The sequence below is a fragment of the Phalangium opilio genome, unplaced genomic scaffold (genome assembly GCF_054372755.1).
Source record: "Phalangium opilio isolate 3A_F unplaced genomic scaffold, DU_Popi_V2 ptg000003l_1, whole genome shotgun sequence".
In the NCBI taxonomy this organism is placed as follows: domain Eukaryota; kingdom Metazoa; phylum Arthropoda; class Arachnida; order Opiliones; family Phalangiidae; genus Phalangium; species Phalangium opilio.
Genome location: NW_028324145.1, coordinates 9,789,300 through 9,815,969, shown reverse-complemented (window position 1 = coordinate 9,815,969; position 26,670 = coordinate 9,789,300). Strand labels below are relative to the sequence as shown.

The 26,670-nt window shown below is 39.8% G+C and overlaps 2 protein-coding genes across 5 annotated transcripts in view; one reads left to right on the top strand and one right to left on the bottom strand.

Moving 5' to 3' along the window:
- LOC149717682 (uncharacterized) overlaps positions 1 to 26,670 on the bottom strand; it is a 43,905-nt gene that overhangs the window by 16,738 nt on the left and 497 nt on the right. Inside the window, exon 2 of the mRNA XM_089834706.1 lies at positions 7,048 to 7,136. The gene's annotated coding sequence lies outside the window, so the exon portion shown is untranslated. The remainder of the gene's footprint in view (positions 1 to 7,047; positions 7,137 to 26,670) is intronic.
- Positions 640 to 26,602, top strand: Ppn (proteoglycan-like sulfated glycoprotein papilin). 4 transcript variants are annotated; one of them, XM_089840536.1, is made up of 36 exons: positions 640 to 1,140; positions 12,309 to 12,378; positions 14,024 to 14,208; positions 15,630 to 15,690; positions 15,767 to 15,869; positions 15,936 to 16,066; positions 16,130 to 16,253; positions 16,333 to 16,586; positions 16,650 to 16,785; positions 16,848 to 16,974; positions 17,042 to 17,270; positions 17,329 to 17,607; positions 17,687 to 17,866; positions 17,929 to 18,108; positions 18,175 to 18,316; positions 18,380 to 18,563; positions 18,630 to 19,276; positions 19,349 to 19,937; positions 20,051 to 20,275; positions 20,364 to 20,797; positions 20,867 to 21,043; positions 21,105 to 21,281; positions 21,356 to 21,718; positions 21,784 to 21,975; positions 22,032 to 22,250; positions 22,310 to 22,480; positions 22,539 to 22,736; positions 22,809 to 23,084; positions 23,137 to 23,310; positions 23,389 to 23,534; positions 23,596 to 23,686; positions 23,757 to 23,927; positions 23,998 to 24,054; positions 24,116 to 24,445; positions 25,428 to 25,712; positions 25,788 to 26,602. In XM_089840536.1, the coding sequence occupies exons 1-36, from the start codon at positions 1,118 to 1,120 to the stop codon at positions 25,955 to 25,957; spliced, it is 7,500 nt and encodes a 2,499-aa protein (XP_089696662.1). In that variant the 5' UTR covers positions 640 to 1,117; the 3' UTR covers positions 25,958 to 26,602. The 4 variants fall into 4 exon arrangements, with proteins under 4 accessions (XP_089696662.1, XP_089696664.1, XP_089696661.1 ...); XM_089840535.1 differs by having other exon boundaries at positions 641 to 1,140; positions 23,374 to 23,534; XM_089840537.1 differs by having other exon boundaries at positions 642 to 1,140; positions 20,171 to 20,275; positions 23,374 to 23,534.

The following is a 26,670-nucleotide window of genomic DNA, read 5'->3' as shown; positions in this document are numbered from 1 at the left end:
TGGTAAAAAGAAAGTGAATCGCGAGTTAACCTCAAATATTCTTAATTCTTTCCTACACTTTCCCTCAAAATGGCGGCGGCAAGCTTTATGGAGTGTAAGGCTAGTGGGGGAAGGTGTACGTCCGATTGGCTAAGCAAGTCGTGATTGGCCTGACGATTCTAAATATTTGGGGTTAGAACAATCAGTAAATAAGCGAAAACTGCATCCACATTTTAGTTGCCGAAAAAAAAAGGACGAAGGCTTTATCCGTATATAGGCTTAACCCATCCCTTAATAGATTTTAATTAGAAACGTACGCCGCATCTAATTGACATTATTAATTAAACAATGTCCTAAAATAGACACAATAAATAGGTTTTAAGTGATTGCAACAGTAAAACGATCCGGATCCGAAATCCTCCAACTATCATTCTTTAAACTGTACAACAAACAGTCTCTCTTCAATAAAGAGTGTGTTAGGGTTACGTAAAGATCCTATCCGTTCACTCTGTTGTAGTTAAATGCTAATATATCAGAGAATGAGAATGAATAAGGATAAGCAAGGCAGCAAGTGAGGGGATAGAAGATTTTTAGCAATGAGAGGGGGGTCTCTTCGGAAGACCACTTTTCCGAACGACGAACGAGCTTGGGGTATGGGGATGAATTAGCTTAGGTGGAGAAAATCTAGAGGGGAGAAAAAAGGAATTTGGATCTTCTAGTCACTAGTGCAGGCAGGGATAAGGAAAAAATACGCCGGCATAGACAGTACCATAGACCCTGCCTGAGGAAGAACAGTCTAACAGACCTACGGTCTTCCACAATCATCGTCGTCGTACCCTCCCTGCTGCTACAAGCGACCGAGTCAGACCCGTGTCCGAGAAGTGAAATTTTATCTAGAAGACGAATCCAGTTTTTATTTTTGACCAGTTATAATTATCCGTTGTCAGTTTTCAGTCATGGACCATAAACTATAAGGGACTAAAAATTAATTACAACATTTGTTCGCGAGTTTTATTGGTGAAGTTGCGGTAAAACTCGCAATTCGTTCCAAATGATAGTTCAAATAAATGTGAATGTTATTTGGATTGCTTAAGAAAGGAAAGAAGAAGAAAAAGTGTTTTTTCAACAAATAAAAAAGATGAAGCGCGGATTTTACCTCAGGTTAGTAACTTCTAATTTTAATTACTAATTAATCTCTTAGATGTAATAGCTCGTAGCTTCGACTGTACAAAAGTCATTAAGGAACTAATTGCGTACAGATTACGTTAAATTATTCTAACCGATATTCAAATATTGCTGATTACGTTTTATTAGTCGGTATCGAGTTACTTTAGAATTGATATTTCCAAGTAATGCTTAAATATTTCCAAGTAATGCTTAAATATTTCGTTCGTCATCATTTTAATCATGTTCCTAAGAAGAAACTTCATTAAAACAAATCGAAAATAAAACCAAAGTCCAGTAACCCAATAGAGAGGTTAAAGGTTTCCAGTTCGTTAATTGTCCTGCAATGAGTTGCCACTATTCTTGTAAAGTAGAGAAAACTGATTCAAACTGAACCATACCAGGTTCTGGCTCTAAAGATAACATAACCCATCTTTATAACGCAAATACAGAAATGTATTCAAATTACAACGCCATTTTATTTCACCAATAATACTTTAATAACATATTGAAAATGTATATTTCTGAACTTTGAAATCTCAACCATAGCCTAAGTTTCATTTTTCTTTCGAAACCAAACCACCCAACCATCTTCCGATACATACATACATACATACCAAAAGGGCCAACAGAAAATTGAGAAAGAGAGAGAGAGATAAAACTACTTCTAAAGTTTCCGTGCGAAAAATGCATTCATTGTGTCTGCCTTTATATAGGTATACCATCCATACCTGGGCCACCCGTCTACGCTATTGCTGATGGTCAGGATACCTTGGTATGTATATCAAGGTATCCTGAACCATATTTTATACCCCCTTCAAGAAAACAGTCGAATTTCTTTTGGTTAAAAAAGGGGTCCTCAGGGGTTAAAAGAGCTTGGAAAAGGCGTACATATCCTAAATCGATTCAACAAAAAACAGTTTAGCTATATACAGGGTGTTTCTGAAAAGTCCATCACAAATTAAGGGGCGTGTTTATGGGACCAAACTGAGCGGAAAGTACCAAAGAACATGGGGTCTACAACATTTAGTTTCGGAGATATGGCCCCCCAAACATTTGCCCCAAAAACGAGAAAATATCCCAAAATGTGGAGTAAGGGTTATTGCCATTACCCAACTTGTTTCGAAGTCATAGACAATTTCAATAGCCTTGAATTTGAGAAACACTACTGTAACTTTAGATAGCAGAAGGGTATAAATGGGTAGAAGTACGCGTACGGCGGTAATGTAAAGCTAATGCCAAGTGTCATAGTGTTTTAAGATTTCTCAGCACCCAGTAAAATGGTGGACCTCAACCTAGAGGGCAAGAAGTCCCAGAGTCCTTACTATTTTCGAGGACGAACCAGAAGCAAGTACCCGCCAGGTGAGTAAGCGATTAGGCGTTGGTCACGTGCTCGTGTGGAAAATCCTCAAAAGTCACCAGTTTCATTCTTACCATTTTCAAAAGGTTCAAGGTTTGAATTCCGCGGACTACCCACGACGCATTGATAAACGCCATTGATTTCCCGCGTAGTCTGTTAGTCACAGACGAAGCTAATTTTTCGCAAGATGGTATTATTAACCTGCATAATAAGCATCAATGGTCCCAAAGAAACCCTCACGCAACGCTCGTTAAATCTCACCAAGTACAATTTAGTTTAAACGTGTGGTGCGGTATTGTAGGTGACAATTTAATTGGATCTTATTTTCTACAGCCCAGGTTAAACGGTGAGGCGTACCTACAATTCTTACAAGACGTTTTACCGGAATTACTTGACGACGTGCCCTTAGGTTTGGTGCGCAGAATGTAGTTCATGCATGACGGTGCACCACCACATTTCAGTCTCGCTGTCCGAGCTCACCTTAACGCGACGTTCTCTTTTCGGTGGATAGGTCGAGGTGGACCCGTGAAATGGCCTGCTCGATCACCCGACCTTAACCCGTGCGATTTCTACCTTTGGGGCCACTTGAAGGACATAGTTTATCAGAGTGAAGTACCTGATGTGGAAGAGCTTCGTCGACGAATCGTTAATGCCTGTCAAACTATTCGCGATACTCCAGGCATTTTGCAACGTGTTAGGGAATCGTTTGTAAGGCGTGTTCAAGTTTGCCTTAACGCGGGTGGTGAACACTTTGAACAATTCTTGTAGTAGTTATTTGTTACAGATTAAGAATGAAGAACTAATAAAAAATACATTTACATTGGGATCGTATCATGGCGTTTTCTCTGTGACACATCAAACACTAACGTAATGAACAAACTCAACCTTCAATCACAACCATTTTACTGGGTGCTGAGAAATGTTAAAACACTATGACACTTGGTATTAGCTTTACATTACCGCCGTACGCGTACTTCTACCCATTTATACCCTTCTGCTATCTAAAGTTACATTAGTGTTTCTCAAATTCAAGGCTATTGAAATTCTCTATGACTTCGAAACAAGTTGGGTAATGGCAATAACCCTTACTCCACATTTTGGGATATTTTTTCGTTTTTGGGGCAAATGTTTGGGGGGCCATATCTCCGAAACTAAATGTTGTAGACCCCATGTTCTTTGATACGTTTCACTCAGTTTGGTCCAATAATCACGCTCCTTAATTTGTGATGGACCTTTCAAAAACACCCTGTATATGTATCTATAAGTATAGTATAGTAGAGGAAAGGTTAATAGCCCCTGAAACGGAATAGGCCTTAAAAAAGTAAAATTCTTTGAACTGTTCAGAGACTGAAGGCCATGATTAGAAGAGAAACGAACATTCCTTTGAATAAGAACTCGAAACATAAATTGAAATATTTGCCGTAGTAAAGCTACAAATTCTATGGTAGATCTGAACCCGCATCTAGAACAATGGAAATTCAGTAATTACATAAGTTCATAAGATATGTTACATAAGTTTGTCACGGGTTACAAACTGGAGCTTGTCATGAAGTGAGGGAGGTAGGTCATAGATTCGAGGTAAAGCGACGCCTGGTGAGGCGATGTGAAAGGCTTATTACAGACTAAATAGGAAGATGGAAGCTATGCAAAATTAACCACCGAGTGTAGGACTTCAATTCTCGCTTCTGTCGTTCTCCCTCGAACTAGCTCGAGCTGTAAGTCTCTAGCATTACGAAGCATAGGGAGTGTCATACTTATGGAACAAATCTTATAAACTTATGGTAATTATTAGGTTCCATAATGCCCGAAAAACTCATCATTCTTTTTATCTAAAAACCAGCAATGGAATAATAATAATCTACTTTCGAGTATGAACTACGAGTGTCTGAGGACGAATTTTGGAATAAAAAGATGAAAATTGAAATATCAAAAATGATTTTCTTGTCGGGGAGTCAGCATTGCAGCCTTAGTAGGAAAATGCATCTATTCCGTTATTGTTACGTCCTTGATTTTGGTGTCGCGTATATCCGTCCGGCCTCGGATAATCATCTTTTAAGCTTTAGAAAACTTTATAATATATAAAAAGAAAAGATAAGGCGAACGCGCTCGCCTCGTATACCCTTCCTTTCTTCATTGTAAAGTAGGCCTAAATTGAGATATAGCTGCAGAATTGAATATCAAAAGATAGAAAACACATTTTCCTTGACCGTATCAAATATCCTATTAATTGATCGTACGATCTCGAGCTTCTTTCTATATCGAGATTAAACTTAGTTTGACCCAGTTATAGTTATAAAATAAATATATATGTAGAGAGATTTAGGCTTCTTTGGCCTATTTTGGAAGCATAAAACTTTCAATGACAGTCCACGTGGTTCTTAAATTGGACAATGGCTAATCGACCACTCCCTTTTCGACCAACGGTCAGGGGTAAAATAAAGTCTGATGGGTTGACTACATTCTTGAGGAAGAACATTGATGGGTATGTGTACAACAAAGACGCTCTAAAAATAAGAAGTTTGGTGGACCGATAACTTTGAAGCATCGTCTTTGGGTTCACAACTTCACATACACAATCAATTGAATGTTCCGTTTAACCTCATATCAATGGTATATGGCAATTCACAATGAACTCTTGACACCGGAAATAACAATATCAATATCGTATACTTCGTTTTCTATATATAAGTTTTACCTGATGTAGACAACTTTCTTGGTCGTAAATAAAACGGCATGAATCAAAAGAATGTTCTGTAGACTTCGATCGTTCTCGTTATAAGTAATGCCATAATTTTTTTTTTACCAATTCATGGCCGGCTCGAAGAAAGTAAAAAAAACCCACTAAAACAGGATCTAGTTTCACCACCATGCCCATAAAATAGAACCAAAATAGCTGATTGTACATTTTCATTTTATATCGTATTTCTTTCATACTCATTCTCTGTCTGGGACTTTATAGGGGTATTTCGCAAAATAGCTCTTTTTCTGTATTTCTCTTGAAATAATAATAATAATAAAAAAGGTTCAACTGAAATCTCTGGAATTTAATCGTCAGGTACTTAACCTTTCTCACACGATACTTAAGTAAAGAGAAACAAACCATCCCGCAAATTCGCTACTACCCGAAATTATCAGATTAAAAATGTAGCATGAAGTCACGGATTAATTTGACGTTCAGTCATTCAACTTCTTGTGGGTTTTGATATGATGTATTTCTTTCTTTTTTATTTAAAAATAATCCTTCGAAACCCCCAAGGAGATGAATCTGCCTGATTTCAAAAAGATTAATACTTAGTTTTATAAAAGATACTCCATAGGGGGTATACTCTGTTTTCTTACAGTCTAGGGATAGGGACAATAATTCAATGATTGAAGTTGAATCGGATCTTAAAGAGAGGGTAAAAGTTTATCTCAAACAAGAACAAGTGAAAATATTCAAAATAATAATGGTTTTTCTCTGAGTTTCAATAAATAAATAAAATCAGAAGGGTATTATAGAAGAAGGATGACACACTGTATCCTCTTAATACTTTACACTTTCACCTTCCATTTGAGAACGAAGACGCGCGTGAAGATGGGTAAGATTCTCTTAGCTCCATTTGGCATCATCGTGACCAAGATAGTCAGTCAGTCAGTCTCTAGACCATTTCGCAGACTTCAACACTGAACCAAACGGTACATACCCGTAAAGTAACGTTCAAGTCCAATGTTAAAGCCTCGTTGCATTCTTAACTGGCGCGAGGGAGGCCTAGCTAGTTATTTAATCGTCTGTTGAGAGTGTAGTAAAACGAGTTAAAGGGCCCCTTTTCCTTTCCTTACGATTCAACAAAACACAAGCCCAGTTGATTCGTTTGAAATGAAGCCGCTAACGCACGATCAGCGAACTAATAAAATAATCTATTCGGGGTCTGACTTTTCAAAGATCAAGAAATTACTTTCTCAACGTGTTAAACGATTATCGAGTGTGGTTTAGTTTCTACAGATTGGTGAAGTTTTCGTTTCCCCGGGTGGTCTCCTTGCCATTGAAAAACTAAGACCACTAGGCCTATTTTTTTTTTTGGTGTGGTGACCCCCAAAAAACAGGTGTACGTATTAGACAAATCACCTTATAGCAACGTTGACTTCTTGTGTCAGACGTTCCTGACGTTTAGGGAATGTTTTTGTTAGGAAAAATGAATAGAAGTTAGGTATAATTCAATGTTATAGACGGCAAGGTCAAGTTAGCTAAAAAGATTAAAGAGAACGACTTGATTCTTTCGTCTGTTGCCCGAGGGGACTATCACTTAGCCTAATCGGTGTACACAGCTGTAGGTTTGAGTGTACTAAAACGATTACGAGTACGACTGCCTTTGACAGTGCTAAAATGATTACGAGTGGTTAGCCCCTCGTCCTTTGCAAACCTCAAAAATGTTACACGAATGTGCATGGTGAATGAATGTTACAAAAACGCCTCTGGGTTTATAGTTTAGGGATAAAATAGATCTCCAACTTCTCTACACTTTGTCAATTACCGTCAGGGTTGGATAGAGAAAATTGCCACCTACCTAATTTTACTTTTGTGACAGGGGTCGGAAAAAGTTTGAATTCATCGGAAAAGACACCTTTGAATAACGTTCCAATGACATATCACCATCTAAACAAAATTTACAAGGAAAAAATAAATTAATTTCATAGTTAAAAGAAGATATTTTAGTTTTATAACCTTGAAATAAATAAATAAATGGTGTTTCCGATAAATCTGCATTAAATTAAAAGGAGCACTGTTCTTTTTTGGGTGAAACTGAGTGGAAAGGGTTAAAGAACATGCAGGGGGTCTACAACATTTAGTTTACGGAGATATGGACTCCCAAACAAGGTGCTTTAATTTGCATAAATACAAGACTCATAAACTTAAAAAGGAAAAGGATCCAAACCATTTCTGAATAATTTCTCTTTCCCAAAAATATATACTAAAGAAAACTCGTAAAACAATATTGAATACTTCCTCCTTGAACAAGAAAAAGAGAAAAAAACGCGCGAAATTTTATTACAAAAACCGAGTGAGAGAGGCTCCTGGTATTTCATAATGCCGAAAAACCCCCAAAGAAATCTGGTCGAGGTTAAAGAAAACATGAAATAAATGCGAGGGAGAGCTAATAAAATAAAATAGAAAAAATATATCGGAATCGTGCGAATCGAGAAACGCGATTTTTTTTAAGTCTAAACTTTCCCGAGCCAAATGATTAACCAGAAAGCTGTTACGGGATTATATTCGAGAAGAAAATTTGAAGAAGCTCCCAGATGATCTTTCTTCTAGCGCGAAAGGTCACCTTGGGGGTCATTCGGAGGTTCCTTAAAGGACTATCTGACTCTGAGAGGTACCCGTTTGGGAAAGAAGAGAAAAAAAAAACACAGAAAATGCGCCCGAAGATAATTGAATAATTACTAAAATCATACAAAAGAAAATTAAGATACACGTTTTCTTATCACCCGATACCCTTAGCGAAATTAGAAGGCAAACCGCGCACCGCAACAAATTCGTCCAAATTCGACTAATTATTTTATAATATACCAAAAGTGTCAATGCATGCTGCAGAGTGCAAAGTGTACCCTTGGGGTTCTCAAGAGTACGTTTGGAATGTCAGAATTATTATTCTTTTTCAAACAATGATTGTATTAATGGGCCAAGATGAATCACAATTTGATTATTATATATAATTTGTTTAATTGGAAAGCTTGTCCCTTAAATTCCAGAGATATTTGGTATGTAACACGATCAAATTGTCCTAACTATAAGAACAAGTTGACCCCAACTAACCCTTACCATGGAGTATTTTCTTAGTTCAATTTAATTCAGCTTGTCCCTTAAATTCCAGAGATATTTGGTATGTAACACGATCAAATTGTCCTAACTATAAGAACAAGTTGACCCCAACTAACCCTTACCATGGAGTATTTTCTTAGTTCAATTTAATTCAGCTTGTCCCTTAAATTCCAGAGATATTTGGTATGTAACACGATCAAATTGTCCCAACTATAAGAACAATTTGACCCCAACTAACACTTTTTTTCTTAGTTCAATTCAATTCCAGTATCAATGTTTGAAATTTGAACCCTAACCGTAGTTCAAATATTTTTCTAAAGGACAAATATTAATACTTTAAGTAAATCATTCTATACTTCCTCATATATAATGATTAATCTAGCTCTTCCCACAAAATTCGACTATCATTTTAAAGAATGCATACCTTGTTACAAAAAATATAAGATAATAATTACATAAAAACGCCCAAATCCGGCAACACCCAAAATTCAAAAATCACGAATATCACAAGGTAATTTACATATTTCTACGCCTCTCAATTTCCCATTTTAAATAAAAAAAAAAAATAAAAGATGGGCATTCACGTTTCAAAACTTGAACTAAGGAAGAGCTCTATGCCAGTCAGTCTTGTTTAATTATTTATCACGAAATAATAATGCCTTAAAAAGATTTTGTATAAAAGAAGAATTAAAATTAAAAAAAAAGAAAAAAAAACGTGTTGTTAACAACTACCCTATCATAAAAATTAATAAAAAAACATTAAAAAAACATTTTTGACAGCGGTTTTTCTTCTAGAACCGCTTCTATTTTATATAGTGAATTAATTCAGGTGGTATATAAGCGGCGCTTCTATGTATTTAAGGCATTACCGCTCCTAGGTATCAAATTAAAAATAAAAATAAATTAAAACACCTTTCGTTATATTTTATTTTTTTTTATTATTATTAAAGAACCGGTTAAGATTATTTTTCAACACCGCCACGATTGTGTTAAGACGTTAAAGAAAAGAAAAGAAGAATTGGAAATCCTAATTGATATTATAACGTTTGGGAGGTTTGCTGCATTATCATTCCTCCCCTTTCGCAGATACCTATAGGGATACCATAAAAGGATGGAGATGGAATGATGTGCCCAGTAATAATGAAATAAAAAAGCTAAATTACGTAACTGAGGCGACGAAATGTCGCTATCCTTTGATGTATTTTTTATCATAGCTTATTTACCCATAGGGGATATTAGAAACTACTGCAATTTTAACTTTTTTAATGCGATTATGATAAAGAAAATTAGTTTAATTATTAAGGTATCCCGAATATTGCATTTAGTATCGTTCAAAAGGGGGGGGCTATCACTTTTCCTGTATCTCTTATATAATTAAGAGTTATAACCCTTATAAATAAGGTAAACCCATGTTAATCCTATGGAGAGAAACTGTTTTTGACCTTTTGTGTGCTTATTTACTGGATCCGTTCCGTTTCAACGGAACACTATATTTATATTACCGATCAATTCCTAGTATTTTCTTCAGCTAACCCTGACCACAATTATTCCTAGTAGCTGTATCATAAGTTTATAAGATACGTTCCATAAGTATGACACTACCTATACTACTACTTCCAGCTCGAGCTAGTTCGAGGAAGAACGACAAGCGAGAATTGAAGTCCTACACTCGGTGGTTAATTTTGCAGGACTACCATCTTAGACTGCATTACTAAGCCTTTGACAACGCCTCACGCACCAGGCGTCTCTTTATCTCGAATCTCTGACCTACCTCACTCACTTCATGACAAGCTCCAGTTTGTAACCAGAGACAAACTTATGGTGAACATATCTTATGAACTTATGCTTCTACTTCTTTCCATCAGGGATCAAATTAGCACACCATCGTATACGTAATGGTTGTATAAAATTCGGTTCTTTTCAACGACACGCGGATGATCTCTGACTAAGCCCCTCAATGGGTATAGAGAAATACAATGAAGTTATAATAGAAGCAGGGGAGGCATAAAGCCCAAAAAAGGGAGTTTATATCATCGGGTGCGTATTACCACCAGTTCGGGGTCGTGTGGTTTTATATTCTTGCTTAGACGCGGCCACGCGGGGTCAAACATTTTTCGAACTCTGTCGGAAACGCTTATTATCGATTTGAATCGGGGTGAGAGGGTACTCGGGGACCCATCGGGATTGGGGGCCACCCTTGGCATCCATCAGGACGTTAAACTTAGCAGCCCGATACCCCCTACCGTGAGAGAAACCGGACTCTATTCATCCAAGTATTTCGCAAAAGAGAATCGCCTAGATGTATTTAGTTACAATGGGGGACCACGTATCGAACTTATTATTATGCAAAAACTCCGAATCTATTATTCTTTTTTTTTATGATAAATGACAGCCTGAATGCTTGATACTCGCCTTGATCAATTCGCTATACAGAGTTTAAAGAGGAGATGAAATGGTTTAAAATAAATTTTAATATTAAAAGGGGGTAGGCAACCTTTAGTATCGAGACACAGAATGGGGTTGACCCATGGCCGTCTCTGCGCACTCTCTGGACCCAAAGCGTCTAGAGCGCATACGCCGAAAATCGAGATGGAAGGCAATATAAAATGGATTTAATTTTGTTCCTTTGTAACGACAAATATAATTAAAAACCTGGGGTTTAAGTCAGGATTACTCATCAGGATTAATTAAATTGTACTAAACTAGTTCACTGTCCTTGTCTGGCATCAGTGCACTACAAATTACGTGGGTTTGAAATTTACAGTTAAGAATTAGACCTATAACACAACCAGTCTCGTCTGGGTTATAGAATTTATTATTAGATTGAGCCGGAAACCGATTCCTTCCACAGCAGTGTCTCTCTCCTTAACATCCCGACGAGTAAGTCCCCCACGTGTTAACCCAAAACAATGCTATATTTCATTTCAAAACTCCCCCACATTCTAAAAAAAGGAATTCTCTACTTATAAATCACCTCATTACTCAGTGTATTCTATTCTGAACAAGAGACAGTCTGAGCATGGTTTTTTTTATTTGGTTTCAACGACATTTTATATTCATAGATTTCAATTATATCTGGCTAAAAGGGATAATATAATATAGTCCAGGCTTATTTCTGGTTATGAGTTGATAATAAAGGTTATTATTCTTGGGTGTCAATGCCACGAGCCTTCATCGTCACCCTTTTCAAAGTATAACGACTACGGGGAACCCTATGGGGTCGGACATGAACCAAATATTTCGTATACCATCATTCATCCCAGTAAGAAATGTTTTCACAGGGTTCGTACGAAATTTTTACTTACAAAATCCCTGACTTTTCCAGGTTATCCCTGACCAAATTTTGGCAATATCCTTGACCATTTTAAGGTGTTTACTAGAGCCCACTTCATCACACCTGTCTCATATTTAGCATTGGTCGAAGCATGGTTTGATATACCAAACGAAATCCCTGACATATCCCTGACCTTTTAGGAATTTTTTTTAAATCCCTGACTTATGCTCCTATTTTCCATATCCCTGACTTATCCAGGTTCCGTACGAACCCTGTTTCAGTATAAAGGTAAATACGATACGGGATTTTACTCGATTTGTCCGACCCCACGGGGACACCGCCCAACGTCACACCATCCACAATTTCTCCCACACGTCTTAACTCTCTATTATATTTCGCGCCTTTTTTCCCTGGTCTATTCACTCCGTTTATTACCAACAAGAAATTGCTTTTTTTATTAGTCACGTTGCCAAGGCGGGAAATAAAACTATTAATTATGTTAAGAGTGTCCGTGTAAACAGAACCAATGACAACTAAGAGACAGAAGTGGGTCTTGGGACGCTGTCGTACTCAACTTTCACTTTATTGCTTCTAGTTTGACAGATGGACTAATAAGCCAATTACTCGGCGATATCGTGTTGTTGTTGTATTATTTAAGATTATACGTTTTCACCCTTAATTTATTGTTTTTATGTATACAACAGTCTTACACTTTCTTATTAATATAGGAGCGTATCTTTGGCCTCGATCTTATTCATTTTTGGAGGAACGATAGCCGATGAAGTTTCACCACACCACGTGAGTTTGTTAATACTCTTATCATTTATAATAATTTTTAATTTATTTTAAACATTCTCAAAACTCTGAAGATTGTTGTTTTTTTAATGTTTGTAAAATGATAAAAAAGTGGTATCTTTTGAACAGGGTTAGGACGAAATTTTAAAATTGAAAATCCCTGACTTTTCCAGCTTATCCCTGACCAAACTTTCCCATCAATATCCCTGGGACCATTTTAAGGTATTTACCAGAGCCCACTTCATCAAATCTGGCCCATATATAGCCTTGCTCGAAGCACGGTTTGACATACCAAACAACTTTGGGGGGGGGGGGGAACTTATCTCCCGAATCGATTCAAAATTAAATCGACAATTGTGACTCACTCTTGATATTTAAATATTTTAAACTTTAACCACGCGTCTTGGAATCTTTTTTCTTAGAAAAACTTCATAGAAATCATTTATAACTTTCGGCGAGTTTGTAGTATAAGAATCATTAATTCTTCGTCAGCGTCTTGATTTTTCTTGAAAAAAAGATTAAATAAAAGTGGTGGCACCCACGAACATCCTCCCTTATTTAAAAAACAAGCTCATTGACGATGGCGGGCGGCCTTTTCCCAGATGGGGTCTTAATTTTCGAGGTTCATAGAGCGATCCCGCCTCGCCTTAATGCATGGGTCTATGTATTCCCAATTCCCGTCTAAAGACTAAGACTAAAGCCGGCCGGTGCTGCAGGCGATGAACTTTCAAAGGTCCATCCATCATTTCGACGTTAAAACGCCAGTACAAGCAACGGTTTAAGTAAAAGATGCCACTTTTAAAACGGGCAAAGCCGGGTCAAAACGGGGCACTTTATCCGCGTCAAAAAGGTCTAAGAGTACCACCTCATTCTCGCCTGGTTCCGAACCATTGCCAGACGAAAATGTAATGTACATTATCCAGCGACGAGACGTTAAATAAAATTAAGAAATGTACCAATAAATTCCGCTCGATTTGAGAATGAAACTGCGATTTAAAATCCGAGCGGAGGGGTTGTATGAACTCGCCGCGACCCTGATGAGTCTATGACAGTGGTTTCTATTGTTTTAAACGAGAAGGATGAAATTTAACTTGTACATTACCGGTTTTTGGGCTTATTCCATCCGTATATGATATTTTCTTACGTATATTTTGTCAAAAGAAAAGAAAAAACTTGCTTAATCCGATTAATATCAGGCCGGTTGAAGCAAGCCAGTTCAAGTTTCAGCAGCTTATTACGGATTTGGTTATATATGACAATATGTAGCTAATTTTAGAATGAGAATCGTAATCGTATTATTGTCAAATAACGTGGTAACTAAAGGGTTGATCTTCGAGTATTTCAGGTTTTTCATTAATAATATTAAGCTAGGGATAGATAAATTAAGGATTCCACTCAAACTCAACACGATGCGATTTTAAAAAGGATTTCATATCCGATTTGTAAATATTTTAAGGGTTTAAAAGTTTCCAATCCCCAGATTTACGTTGTAATAATTACTAAACAATGTTTCAAACTATAATGAAATATGCAAATTTTAGGCAAAGAATACTTCTAGATATATGCATATTTTTTTTCGCCAGTTATTTTGGAATAGCGAAGGCCGTCAAACTCATTTCCTTCTTGATAATGTTCTATTTCGTTCCAGAAAGTTCGCCACGAACGGCACAAACGTCAGCACTACGGTCATTTCTTCCATCAAAACTTTACGGTGGGTCCTCATGACCCTTCACTCGATTCCGGAGAATGGGGTCCATTTTCGGAAGCCAGCGAGTGTTCCAGAAGCTGCGGGGGTGGAGTAGCCTACCAGGCCAGAATGTGCATGGATGTCAGGTCCTAAACCTTTTTGTCTTTTACCCACCCAAAACGTAACGTATAACAATAAATATGACATTCAATCAAATACGTTGAGTTTTCGAGTAAAAAAATTGTCAAAACTTTCAAGGAAGCGATCCATGGCGAGGTAGAGACAATAGATATGAACACCATCCAATAATAGACCATTCCATTACTTACTTGGCAGAGAAACCATCACACAGGGGCGGGGCCACCACCTTGAGGCAACACCAGCCCAAACGCACTGCCTCTAGCGGTGCTTCATGGTGCGAGGTAAATAACCCAAGAAGGTGACCTCCCTCCCCTGTGGTGTAATTGCATCTCTACTGGAATTAATCCAATGGTCTATTAATATGGTTTTATTCTTCTCCATCCCAAAACTCCGCATCGTGGGAACAACTTTTCACGAGAAATTTAGCATTACACAATGTCATACTTATTGCTACTATGTTATTTATGCTATCACTAAAAAATCCTAAAAAAAAATAAATAAAAACACAAGTAGCTAGCGAGCAGGCAGGCATTCCGGGGGAAACAAAACAGATACCCAAAACGAAAACGAACCATCTCCTCCGAGTCAAATTTCTGGAAACTTTCTTTTTTTTTTTTTTACAAAAAACTGGTGTAGAAATTGGAACACCGCCGAGAAAGATTTGGAGAAAGTCTCCGATTACCAGATAAATTTTTCTTTGAACGCGGGTGACAGAATTATTTCTGTTTACTAAATTGAGGGGATTTTTGGAGTTAGGGGGTTCCAGTCGGAATTTGCGCTAAGTACGAAGCTACGACGCGTTATTGGTTGACTCAGACTTTGCTGCAAATTGGACTAGCGTTTATTGTCGTAGAATGGTCAAATCGTTTATAACGATCTTTTTAGTGATAGTTAAGACCGAGTCAGGCCGCTCAAAGAAGGATATTCTTCTTCTCAGAGAGGACTAGTTGCAGCTGGGAGGACTTATAAGGGAACAGTTTTTATCGAAAGCTCATCCAGAATACCGTACTTATTCAGGGTTGGACATCTTTAAAGTGTCACTTTTTGTCTTATAGAGACAAGTTTAGGAGATAACAAGTCAAAGCGTAAACACATTTCGTTATCCGTTGACTTATTTTTGCTTTATTTATATTTCCGGTTCAAGCTTTCGATTAGTTCTTAAAATCATTTCTCTGTGGTATTGGCGCCGACATTATGTCATAATTAATTAGTTAATAAACATCAGATCTCAATTTTTGATGGCCCCAAAAGTTTCTTGATAAAATTATCAAAAAAATTACTTATGAATCTATCTATTTAGGCTTAACTCGGTGCAATATAATAAATTATTAGTTATTATAATATGAACGTTATTCTTAATGTCTTAGACATATAATACCTAATAAAATATAGATCACGAATACAACTTCATTACTATTAACTGTAGATCAGACGGTAGTCATTCGTGTGTTGGACCAGCCAAAAGATATTTTTCGTGTAACATTCAGGTATTAAAACGTATAAGGCACATTACATTTCTTCATAAAATGTGGTTTTATACGCTTTATTTGGGTAAACTTTAAGGACTGTCCCGAAGGTACGAGAGATTTTAGGGAACAACAGTGTGCCAGGTTTAATACGCTGCCATTTGAAGGCAAATATTACAGTTGGTTTCCGTATACCAAAGGTACTTAAATTAAGATTATTAGAAATATTAAAAAGGAGTCGTAATTAACTTTAATGAAATTCTTAGCGGCGAATCCGTGCGAACTAAACTGTAGACCCAAGGGCGAACGATTCTACTATCGTCACGATAAGAAGGTCACAGACGGGACGCGATGTCGCGATGGTTCTTTAGATGTTTGCGTCGAAGGCGTTTGTATGGTAATGATTATACTATCATTTGATTTTTTCAATGATACTGACCAAAAGTTCAACCATTCATAGCCCGTAGGTTGCGACATGATACTGGGTTCCGAAGCCAAAGAGGATAAATGCAGGGAGTGCGGAGGAGACGGTAGTTCTTGCGATACTCTCGAAGGTGTCTTTGATCATGACAGCATGAAAGTGGGTTAGTAACGGTACCACGCGAATAACAAAACCTCAAGGAGGAAAAACTGAATGCAACACCAAATGTAATTGATATAAAGGTTACAACGACATCATATTAATACCATCGGGAGCCACTAATGTTAGAATCGAAGAGAAACTACCAACTAACAATTACTTGGCCGTCAGAAACTTGGAGAATCAGTACTACTTGAATGGAGATTGGAAAATAGATTATCCTCAAGATAAGAAGTTCGCTGGAACCCTTTTCCATTACGAAAGGAAGGCGTCCGCGGCTTTGGAACCGGAGAAACTTTCTGCACTAGGACCTACTACGGAACCATTGTATATAGTGGTAGGTAATTGGTAATGATACGAGTACTTCACATAAAAATTAACATATTCTACGGTTGTTTAGTTATTGTACCAGGAAAAGAATCAAGGAATTGTTTACGAGTACTCCATTCCCAAAGGTGTTACCGGTAGACAAACGCCAGATAGATATACGTGGACTGGTGGGGAATTTGAACCATGTCCAGTTACTTGCGGAGGAGGTATGACTTGGCAACTAACCCTTTCCCCGAGTACCATCTAACGTTAAATTTTGACCACGCAGCTGTTCAAAGGAGGGCCATAGCTTGTGCCAGAGCCTCCGATTACGAAACTGTTGATCCTAATCTATGCGACCCCAATCAACGACCGGACGTCGAAAGAGTGTGTGGAGATGTACCTTGCAACGCCGTGTTAGTGTCCACGACAAATAACTTTTGTAAATAACAATAACACGTTTCAATTGATATTTTTCTATAGATGGGAAACGGGTGACTGGATGGAATGTTTAGGAGCCGGAGGTTGCGGAACCGGGGTCAAGGGCAGACAATTTCGAATGGTCTCCTGCGTAGAAAAGAAAGAGGGAAACGTATCCGTGATAGTACCACCCCAAGTTTGCGACAGTATTGGGAGAAGACCGGATTACGTTCAAGAATGCGAGTTGGAACAAAAAGGATGTCCCGAATGGGTTACTGGCCCTTGGTCAGCGGTAAGTCTTAAATAAGCCAGACTTATAAGGTTTAAAGTTTAAAAGAGCCAAATTGTAGTGCAACAAACCATGCGGGGAAGGAGTCCAAACGAGGAAGGTAACGTGCAAAGTTAAACCGGAAGAAGTACCCCAGAAAGACGAGCAAAAACCTGAAGAACCTGAAAAAGAATTGGATTTAGGCGAAGATGAGGGTAGTGGTGGTGGAAGCAAAGATGAAGGCGAGACTGTTGACGATTCAGAGTGCGAAAGATTAATCGGTGCAAAACCGCCAGAAACTCAAACATGCACTTCCGGTCCTTGCGAAGGAGTCGAATGGATAACGACTCCTTGGTCAGGGGTAATTACTTCATCATTAATTTTACTTAAGTTTTATCAAAACAGCTCAGCAATATATGGTATTCATACTTTCGATTCAGTGTTCCGGTACTTGCGGCCTGTTTTTAGAATCTCGTGAAATTTTCTGCTCAACCGAGGAAGGTAAACTCTTTCCTGGCAATTTGTGCGACCCGAAAAAGACTCCCAGTTTGACCCAAGAATGTCCCGAATCGGAAAGAACCGAATGTAACGCGATGTGGCACTCTTCAGAATGGAGTCAAGTAAGGTTAACGTTTCGCTTCTAAAATTGGATTGAAATGACGGAAATTTACCGTTTGCGTAGTGTTCTGCCAAATGTGGTTTAGGGGTTCAAACGCGGGTGGTTTTCTGTGGTGAATGGCAAGGAGATACGTTGAAGAAAGTACCCGAAACGAGTTGCGACCCCAGTAAGAAAATGCCCATACATCAAAATTGTACTGGTCCACCTTGCGAAGGACAATGGTTTACGGGTCCTTATGGAAGGGTTAGTTTTAATCGCTAGTTTATTAAGTTTCTAATAAATAGTTATATTAAAGGTTGTAATGTTTAGTGTACGGCGGCTTGCGGAGGAGGCTACAAGACTCGACCAATTCTATGCATTCAAGACGAAGAAGTCATCGAGGGTAAGAACTGTGACCCAGGGCTTAAACCGATGGATAAAGATACTTGCAACATTGAGCCTTGCGACGAGGGTAAATACTTTTGTTTTCTTGTTACTTGTAAAATATCATTATTGACATTGTTGAACTTTTCAGATGGTCTGATTTCTATCGGTGGATGTAAGGAAACACCACACGGTTGTTGTCCTGATGGTGTAACCAAAGCAGGGCCCAATTTTGCCGGATGCGCACCACCCAAAATACCCGAAGGTGAAACGTGTCACGACACAGAATTTGGGTGCTGTGTTGACGGAGTAACTCCAGCCATGGGAAGTTTCAAGTAAGATTTGAATTTTTCCCGGCGTGTTCTTAAAAAATAAGGTAATATTTCACGAAATTCGAACAGGAAAGGATGTCCGCCAATTAGAAGCTGCAACGACACCGAATTTGGCTGTTGTCCAGACGGAGTCACTCCGTCCAGAACCAGCGAGGGTGAAGATTGCCCAGAGGTTGTTGATTGCGAGGAAAGTCTGTATGGTTGTTGCCCCGATGGCGTTGTTCCAGCAATAGGCGCCAATTTCACAGGTTGCGAAAACATCCCCGTATCCGGTTGTGAGTTGAGTACCTTTGGATGTTGTCCTGACAATGTCACTGCTGCGGAAGGCGAAGATTTTGCTGGATGCGAAGAAGAATTCGGATCCGGGGAAGATTGCACTTTGACCACCCATGGGTGCTGTCCTGATGAAATTACCGCCGCCACAGGTCCCAATAATTTGGGATGTCCTATGAACGAAACTGTTCTAGCATCTTGCGCCAATTCCACGTTCGGATGTTGCCCTGATGAAGTAACGGAAGCGGAGGATGAAGATGGATCGAATTGTGAAGAGGGAAGTGGATTAAGTTTGAATTGCACCGAATCCTTCTTCGGTTGTTGTCAAGATAATGTTACAAACGCTAAAGGTCCCGATTACGAAGGCTGCGATAATTGTACTTTTACCGAATTCGGTTGCTGTCCTGACACAATTACCGCTGCTTCAGGTCCAGATTTCTTAGGTATCTCTTTATAAACTGCTTTGCACCGGAGCACCTTAACATTTATCGGTTTACGTTTATTTCAATAAACAGGATGCGAAGAAGACAATTGCACTTCAAGCGAATTCGGCTGCTGCCCTGATAATGTCACCCTCGCTTTAGGTCCTGACATGGAGGGTTGCGAATCCAACTGCACGGCTTCCGAATTCGGCTGTTGTTTGGACAACGTTACGTTAGCACTAGGTCCCGATTTAGAAGGTTGCGAAGCACTCAATTGTAGCGATTCCGAATTCGGTTGTTGTTCCGATAATGTTACGTTAGCCACCGGACCAAACATGGAAGGATGCAGCGAAAACGAAACCGTGTCTGACAATTGCACTCTTTCCGAATTTGGTTGCTGCGAAGACGGTGTCAGTTCCGCCACGGGACCAGAAATGGAAGGATGTGAACCTCTCGTCTCTACCACACCGGCTCCATGCAACAATATGTTGTACGGTTGTTGTCCTGACAAAGTTACCCCCGCGAGAGGTCCCAATTTTCTGTTGTGTTGTTATTATTCGCGTTTCGGTTGCTGTCCCGATAATATCACGGAAGCAAATGGTCCGAATTACGCCGGTTGCGGTTGCCATACTTCGAAATTTGGTTGCTGTCCTAACGGTATTCAACTAGCAAAGGGACCCAGGTAAGCGTCTTTGGTGCTTGGAAATAAGCACGAAGCATGTTGGAGAGTCCATAGGTGGTTTGGGCTTACGGTGGCTCCGCTCTCTTTTTCTCTCTCTATTTCTAAATCTAAAGGTATTATGGTTGCACGTGCGAAACTTATCCATTCGGGTGCTGTCAAGATAATTACTATCCGGCTCAGGGTCCTAATTTCGAAGGTTGCAATTGCTTGATTATGCTTTACGGCTGTTGTAGCGATGGTAGGACCCCGGCTTCCGGTCCTGACCAAGAAGGTTGCGGCTGCTCAACTTCGCAGTACGGCTGTTGCGGTGATAACGTCACACCGGCTAAGGGACCCAGGTGCGCTAGTATTTTGATAGGCTAGGGCGATACTGAGCTCCCTCTATTTACAAAATTCCTTGGCTAACTTTAACGAATTCGCAATTAGATACGAAGGTTGCCCGTGCAGCGTCATGCCCTTCGGTTGTTGTCCCGATGGAACTACCGTCTCCAGGGGTCCCAACTACGAAGGCTGTCCATGCTCGACCATGCAATACGGGTGTTGCCGAGACAATATCACTCCGGCTAGAGGAGCGAATGGAGAAGGCTGCGAATGCGACTATGCCGTCCACGGATGCTGTCCCGATCGAAGAACCGCCGCTATTGGGCCAAATTACAAGGGTTGCGCTTGCGACACACTACCCTTTGGTTGTTGTCCGGATGGCTTAACGGCGTCCAGAGGTCCAGGATATCGAGGTTGTCCTTGCGAAACCTCACCATTCAAATGTTGTCCCGATGGAACTACTTTAGCTCGGGGACCGAATAATGAAGGTTGCGGTGAAGCACCTCCAAGACCAGCTCCAGATGTCGTTGTGCCCAGAGGTTAGAAGCTATTTTTTTCAGCGTTATTTTTAGAGAAATCTAATATTATTTATTCTATTGTTCAAATAGAGGTTTGTAGTTTAGAGAAGGACCAAGGATCTTGCGTAAACTACACGGTGAAATGGTTCTTCGATATGAAGTATGGAGGATGTAGTCGTTTCTGGTACGGCGGGTGTGACGGTAATGGCAATAGGTTTAACACTCAAGAAGAGTGCGAAGGTGTTTGCGTAACGCCGGAAGGTCCCGGTAAGTTTTTGGTACAAATTATACAAATCAATACTCATCTAATACGAGTCGTAATCGACAGACGCTTGCGTTCTTCCTCGAGTGGCTGGTTCTTGCAAAGAAAACCAAACTGTCTGGTACTTCGACGCTTCTCGAAGTACTTGTGAGAGTTTCGAATACGGTGGGTGCTTGGGTAACAATAACCGATTCTCTACTAAGGAAATTTGCGAAGAAACATGCATCCTCAAAGAAAACTTGGGTAAGCGGAAATCACTCAGTTACGGAGGGAAGGCCTTTATGCCTATAATAATACAAATTTAACTTCATCCCAAGACACTTGCGAGCAGCCTTTGGTGACTGGACCTTGCAGTGGAACATATCCTCGCTACTACTACAACCAACTGGAGGCCAACTGCCAGAGATTCACGTACAGTGGGTGCAAAGGAAACGACAATAACTTCGAAAACGAACAAGAATGCCGTCAAACGTGCGCCACGGTAGGAGATAGAAGCGTCTGCGTCCTTCCGCGTCAAGAGGGTAATTGCCGGGAGCGTCAACTCCGAGTTTACTACGACTACACGGAGAAAACTTGCAGAGACTTCGTCTACACTGGCTGCGAAGGAAACAGAAACCGCTTCATCTCGAAGGAGCAATGTCAGAAAGTATGCCAAGATTTGCCCGAAGTTCCTCCAACAGGTATTTAAACTGGTCAGCTTGATGTTTGATTTTGGCGTGGACTTCAGACACAATTACGTTTTCAGTATCAGAGGAAACGCGCGAAATTTGCAGACTGTCGAAGGACGCGGGACCGTGTACCACTCTCTCGATTAAATGGTATTATAACGAGGAAAATCGACGATGCGAACAATTTTATTACGGAGGCTGTGATGGTAACGAGAACAGATTCGATAATCGAGAGGATTGTGAAAGAAAATGCCTCGTTTCTGTGGAACGTAAGAAATTGGTTATCAAATATTGTCCTATATAATATTAAAAATGTTTCTTGTAGGTCCACGTGAAAGAAACGTTTGTCTTCTACCCTACGAAATCGGAAACTGTTACGAATTCCGGGAAAGATGGTACTACGAAGCCGGAAGTGGTACTTGTCGCCGATTCCATTTCAGTGGTTGCGGAGGAAATGAAAATAACTTCCAGTCTTACGTGGAATGCGAGTCACGCTGTGGACGACCAGCATCAACCGAACTTCCGGATGGGATGTTCAAAACTGGCAAGTTTAACATATAACATTACGAGACTATGAAATAACAAATGTAATTCCACCCTTAGAGTACTGCTTCTTGCAAAAAGAAACTGGTCCTTGCAGAGCAAGCGAACTACGATGGTATTACGACGGAACTGACGGAGTTTGTAAAGAGTTTTATTATGGTGGCTGCGATGGAAACGGAAATAGATTTAGAAACAGAGGAGAGTGCGAGGAAAAATGCTCTAATTCGCAAGGTAAAAAAAGCCCAAAATAAAATGCGACTCAAATTTTCATATCGACGCCTTTTGTCAGACGTATGCCAACTACCAAAAGTACGAGGTCCTTGCAGCGGAAACTTCACTCAATGGCATTACATACCTCAACGGGACGAATGCGCGTCATTTATTTTTGGTGGATGTCAGGGTAACGCTAACCGTTTTAACGACAAAGAAAGTTGCGAAGTTAGGTGTAAGAAAGAAAAGGTTCCGGTGACTACCTTGCCTCCCGAAGGTAACCTTTAAAAAGGTTTTATTTGATTTCTCCTAAAGTCACGCGATGTTAATGTTGTCTAATAACTTGTAGAGGTATGTCTAATGCCTGTGGATCCTGGACCATGCTCGGGTACTTTTGACAAATATTATTACGACGCTGTCGCCAGAAGTTGTCAAGCATTCAGGTACTCGGGTTGCGAGGGTAATGAAAATAAATTCGATACGGCGGAAATCTGCGAGAAAACTTGTCAGAACATCGTCGCACCAGAACCACCCAGAACACCTGAACCCGAAAAACCACCAGAACCTGCCAAACCGCCAACTGAAATCGTTGAACCGGAAGACGGGGAAGGAACCAGCAACGAAGGTAAACTGATACGCTCAAATTTTTCGGTTTTCGCTAACCGAATTTCTTACAGAGGTGTGTCGTAGACCAATGGACCAAGGTAAATGCACGGAGGAGCATCCCAGATGGTTTTACAATCCAGAAACTGGTACTTGTCTTCCTTTCATTTACACCGGTTGCGGAGGAAACAAGAATAGGTTCAAGACTAGTGATATTTGTATTCGCTTCTGTACCGGAATTTCTCCTGGTTAGTACTTGTAAGACCTTTGTAGCGAAATTGCTTGAGTTTTTATAATCTTCCTTGACAAAGCCTCTGAAAATGAAGTTATTCCGCCTCAAGTTAGACCACCAGCATCAGGAGGATGTCCGCCAAATAACTGCGGAGAGTTGTGGTGTCCTTACGGTATTGACGAGAACAGAGATGACGCTAGTGGTTGCGTTATGTCTTGCAGTTGTTACAATCCGTGCAAAGTAAGGCTGTCTAGCTTATTTCGATTGTAATTTTTATTAAAATATTCTAAATCAAACGCAGAATTATTCGTGTCCGCCCGGACAACGCTGCGCTTTGGAAGTGACCAGAAACGCCGAAGGAGAACCAGTACCTGTACCTGAATGCAGATTAAGTACTATAATTTTCGATACCTCGTTGTCAGAAATAGATAGAAAGGTCCTCTAATTTAACCAATAATTTAGCCAATAAACCTGGAAGATGTCCACCAACTCAGAATGGCGAGTACGTTGCTGACGAACCATCCTCAAGTGCTAGAGCAGAGTGCCAAGATTATTGCAGGGAAGACGCCGACTGTCGAGGAAATCAGAAATGTTGCTTAAGAGGTTGCGCGCATATCTGCGTACAACCAGTTGGTAAGATTAAGTTGAGCTAAAATGCGCTTCTAAGGGAATAGTCAACTTTGACATTTCTAAAATATTACAGAGATTGAAATAGTTCTAAGACCAGAACCAGAAACAACTACCACAACAACTACAACAGGTGTGTTTAATAGGGCAAGTATTTGGCGTTTAAGCGCTTTCAATACATGTAATATTCTTAGAAGCAACAACGACAACGACTACAACCACCACGACGGAAGCGCCGCGGGAACCAGTTGAAGAAGAACACCAGGAGGAGAAAGAGATGCCAACGGTGGCCGGTTCTGACGTGACAATCAGGTGTCGTGTCCGTGGAGCCATCAATCTACCTCAGTGGTCCAAAGGAGATTCTCGTATTCAAAGTAGCTCCAATCCCAGAATTGTTATACAAGACGATGGTTCCTTGTACATTAGCCAAGTCCGCGGCGACGATTCTGGGGTGTACACTTGCGTGGTACGAGTCAGAGTTATGGGTCCACCAGTATCACGTTCCTATCGGCTTGTAGTACACGGTAATACGACCATTTTTAATCTTACTTCATTTTTCAACTCTATATGGTACCCTCTGAGGCATGTGACGCATGTACCCATCTTTGACCCGATAAAGCGGCCAAAGATGGGCACCCATGAAAATGGTCCATGCACGAATTTTATCCGCATGATTTTTTCTCTTCCACATTGCATGCACGAAAAAAAATCCCATTCTTCTACACGCCTGCCTCTCCTTAAAACGCACGCACAAAAACCTGCACACAAACTATCCTGGTGACGTAACTAGTTCCTGCTCAAATTCTGCCGACCAATCGAGTCGTGCTCGCTACCTTGGGTCAAAATTCCTTGTTGGTTTGCAAGGCCATCGGCTCGCCTCAACCCAGTGTCTCTTGGTTTTTCGGCAAAAAGATGTTGCCGTTTAGTAGCAAGAAGTACCAGCAATTTTCGGATAACTCGCTCTTGATTAAAACCGTCAGCATTCGAGACATTGGAGTTTATCAGTGTCAGGCTTACAACGGTCTAGGAGACCGGGCAACGCATTCCCTCACTCTGGTGCAGAAAGGGGACGCCACCAGGGTGATGGCTTCTTCCAGTTCAACGTCCCGAGACGGGAACACAATCAGAACCAGAATTTACTCTAGAACGGGCCGACCCACCAGAGACCTTCAATCGAAAGCGAGTGAAGATAGCGACATTTCGCGTGAAAACTTCTTCCAGGGAGTCATAAGTGGTGGCAATGCTAGTGACGGTAGTGGTGGGTAATTAAAACGTATCTTTACAGTTCCAGTCACGTCCTTAATTTCATCCTGCTTTTAAATATTTTCCAAAAAATTCCAAATTTTTTACAACCAAAATCTTTACTCTATCTCTTTGTCAATTTTTGGGAATGATCTGAAAAACATTTGGCACAAATTTGTGGCTTCTTGTTTCGGTTTTTGTCCATTTCTCATTTTGTCTTATCTTCCTTGTTAACGACATTTGAGACATATTCGGTATCTTCAGAAAGCGTGGCGGTTGATGTGGTAGTCGCTACGCCAAACTTCCGTTCAGGCAGTCCCATTCAGTTGGACTGTTACACCAAAGGTTTCCCTCCAGCAATGCCGATTGAATTGAAATGGTACCACGGAAACGATCTCGAGCAGTTGGAAGACGGAGATCGTTATACGATCATGGATAATGGTACCTTGATTATCAACAATGGAACAGCGACTGATAGTGGGCTTTATCGATGCCAAGTTAACAGCGTTTTGGGACAGGCGTCCTCGACTATCTCTATTGCCATTGAAGGTATAAGTATTTGATTGATGGTGAAAAAAAATTGTAGTTTCGGTCCATCTGATTATTTTTTTTTTATTATTTTAGAGATATTCATCCCAGCGGATTGCACGGATAACCCGCTATTCGCAAAATGCGAATTAATAGTCAAGGCGCGATATTGCAACAGCCCTTACTACGGACGGTACTGTTGTCGTACGTGTAGTTTGGCCGGTCAACCGGTTGGAAGACCAAGAACTCCATACAATAACTCTTAAAGTGAAAAATTATAGACTAATAAATGGTTCCTGATCAAAACGACAAAGAAAAAGAGTCTATTTTGATATAGTTTTCAACGTCGAATGAACTAGAGTCTTTTCGGGAGTCCCTAAAACCGAAAGAATCCTAAATATGCCAAAAAATACCAAAAAAACCAAGAGCCATATTCCCACAAATCTATACAAGTTATCTAAATCGTCTCTAAAAATATATTTTGAATAAAAATAAACAAAATTCGCGTTTATACCAATTCTACTTATTAGTAATTAACGAAATGATTAAACTCTTAATTTAATAACTTGGAATCAACTTTTTTTTTGCTATTTAGAGATATGGAGCTTTTGTTTGTTTCCCCATTTGTATTTCACGGTGTCAACTTGTTTCTCAAATTTGGCTCCTTCGTATAGTGTTTCCATAAGTTATTTTAAAGACAAAATCACGTTGAGAGGGAGTTTTGATGTTGCTATTAAATCAAAGCATCCCAAATTATCCCCCCCCCCCGAATCAAAACACCCTTCCATCATAAAATGTTTTTTCTACTTGTCGCAAATAAATGTAACAATACACAGATCAATTTTACGTATACGTTTACGATACTTATTCGTTGATGTATAATGAATGAAATAAAAACACGTTTCATGACACTTTTGTATGTTCAACTTCAAACGTTTCCATTTTTAGGCCTACTCATCTAGCAAAGTTGGTGTGACCA

Bases quoted from the DNA above. Each gene is read 5' to 3' on its own strand.
- Ppn (XM_089840535.1), top strand. From the start codon at position 1,118: ATGAAGCGCGGATTTTACCTCAG. The intron at 15,870-15,935 runs GTACTTAAATTA...TGAAATTCTTAG, and splicing joins TTGGTTTCCGTATACCAAAG to CGGCGAATCCGTGCGAACTA. The intron at 20,798-20,866 runs GTTAGAAGCTAT...TTGTTCAAATAG, and splicing joins AGATGTCGTTGTGCCCAGAG to AGGTTTGTAGTTTAGAGAAG.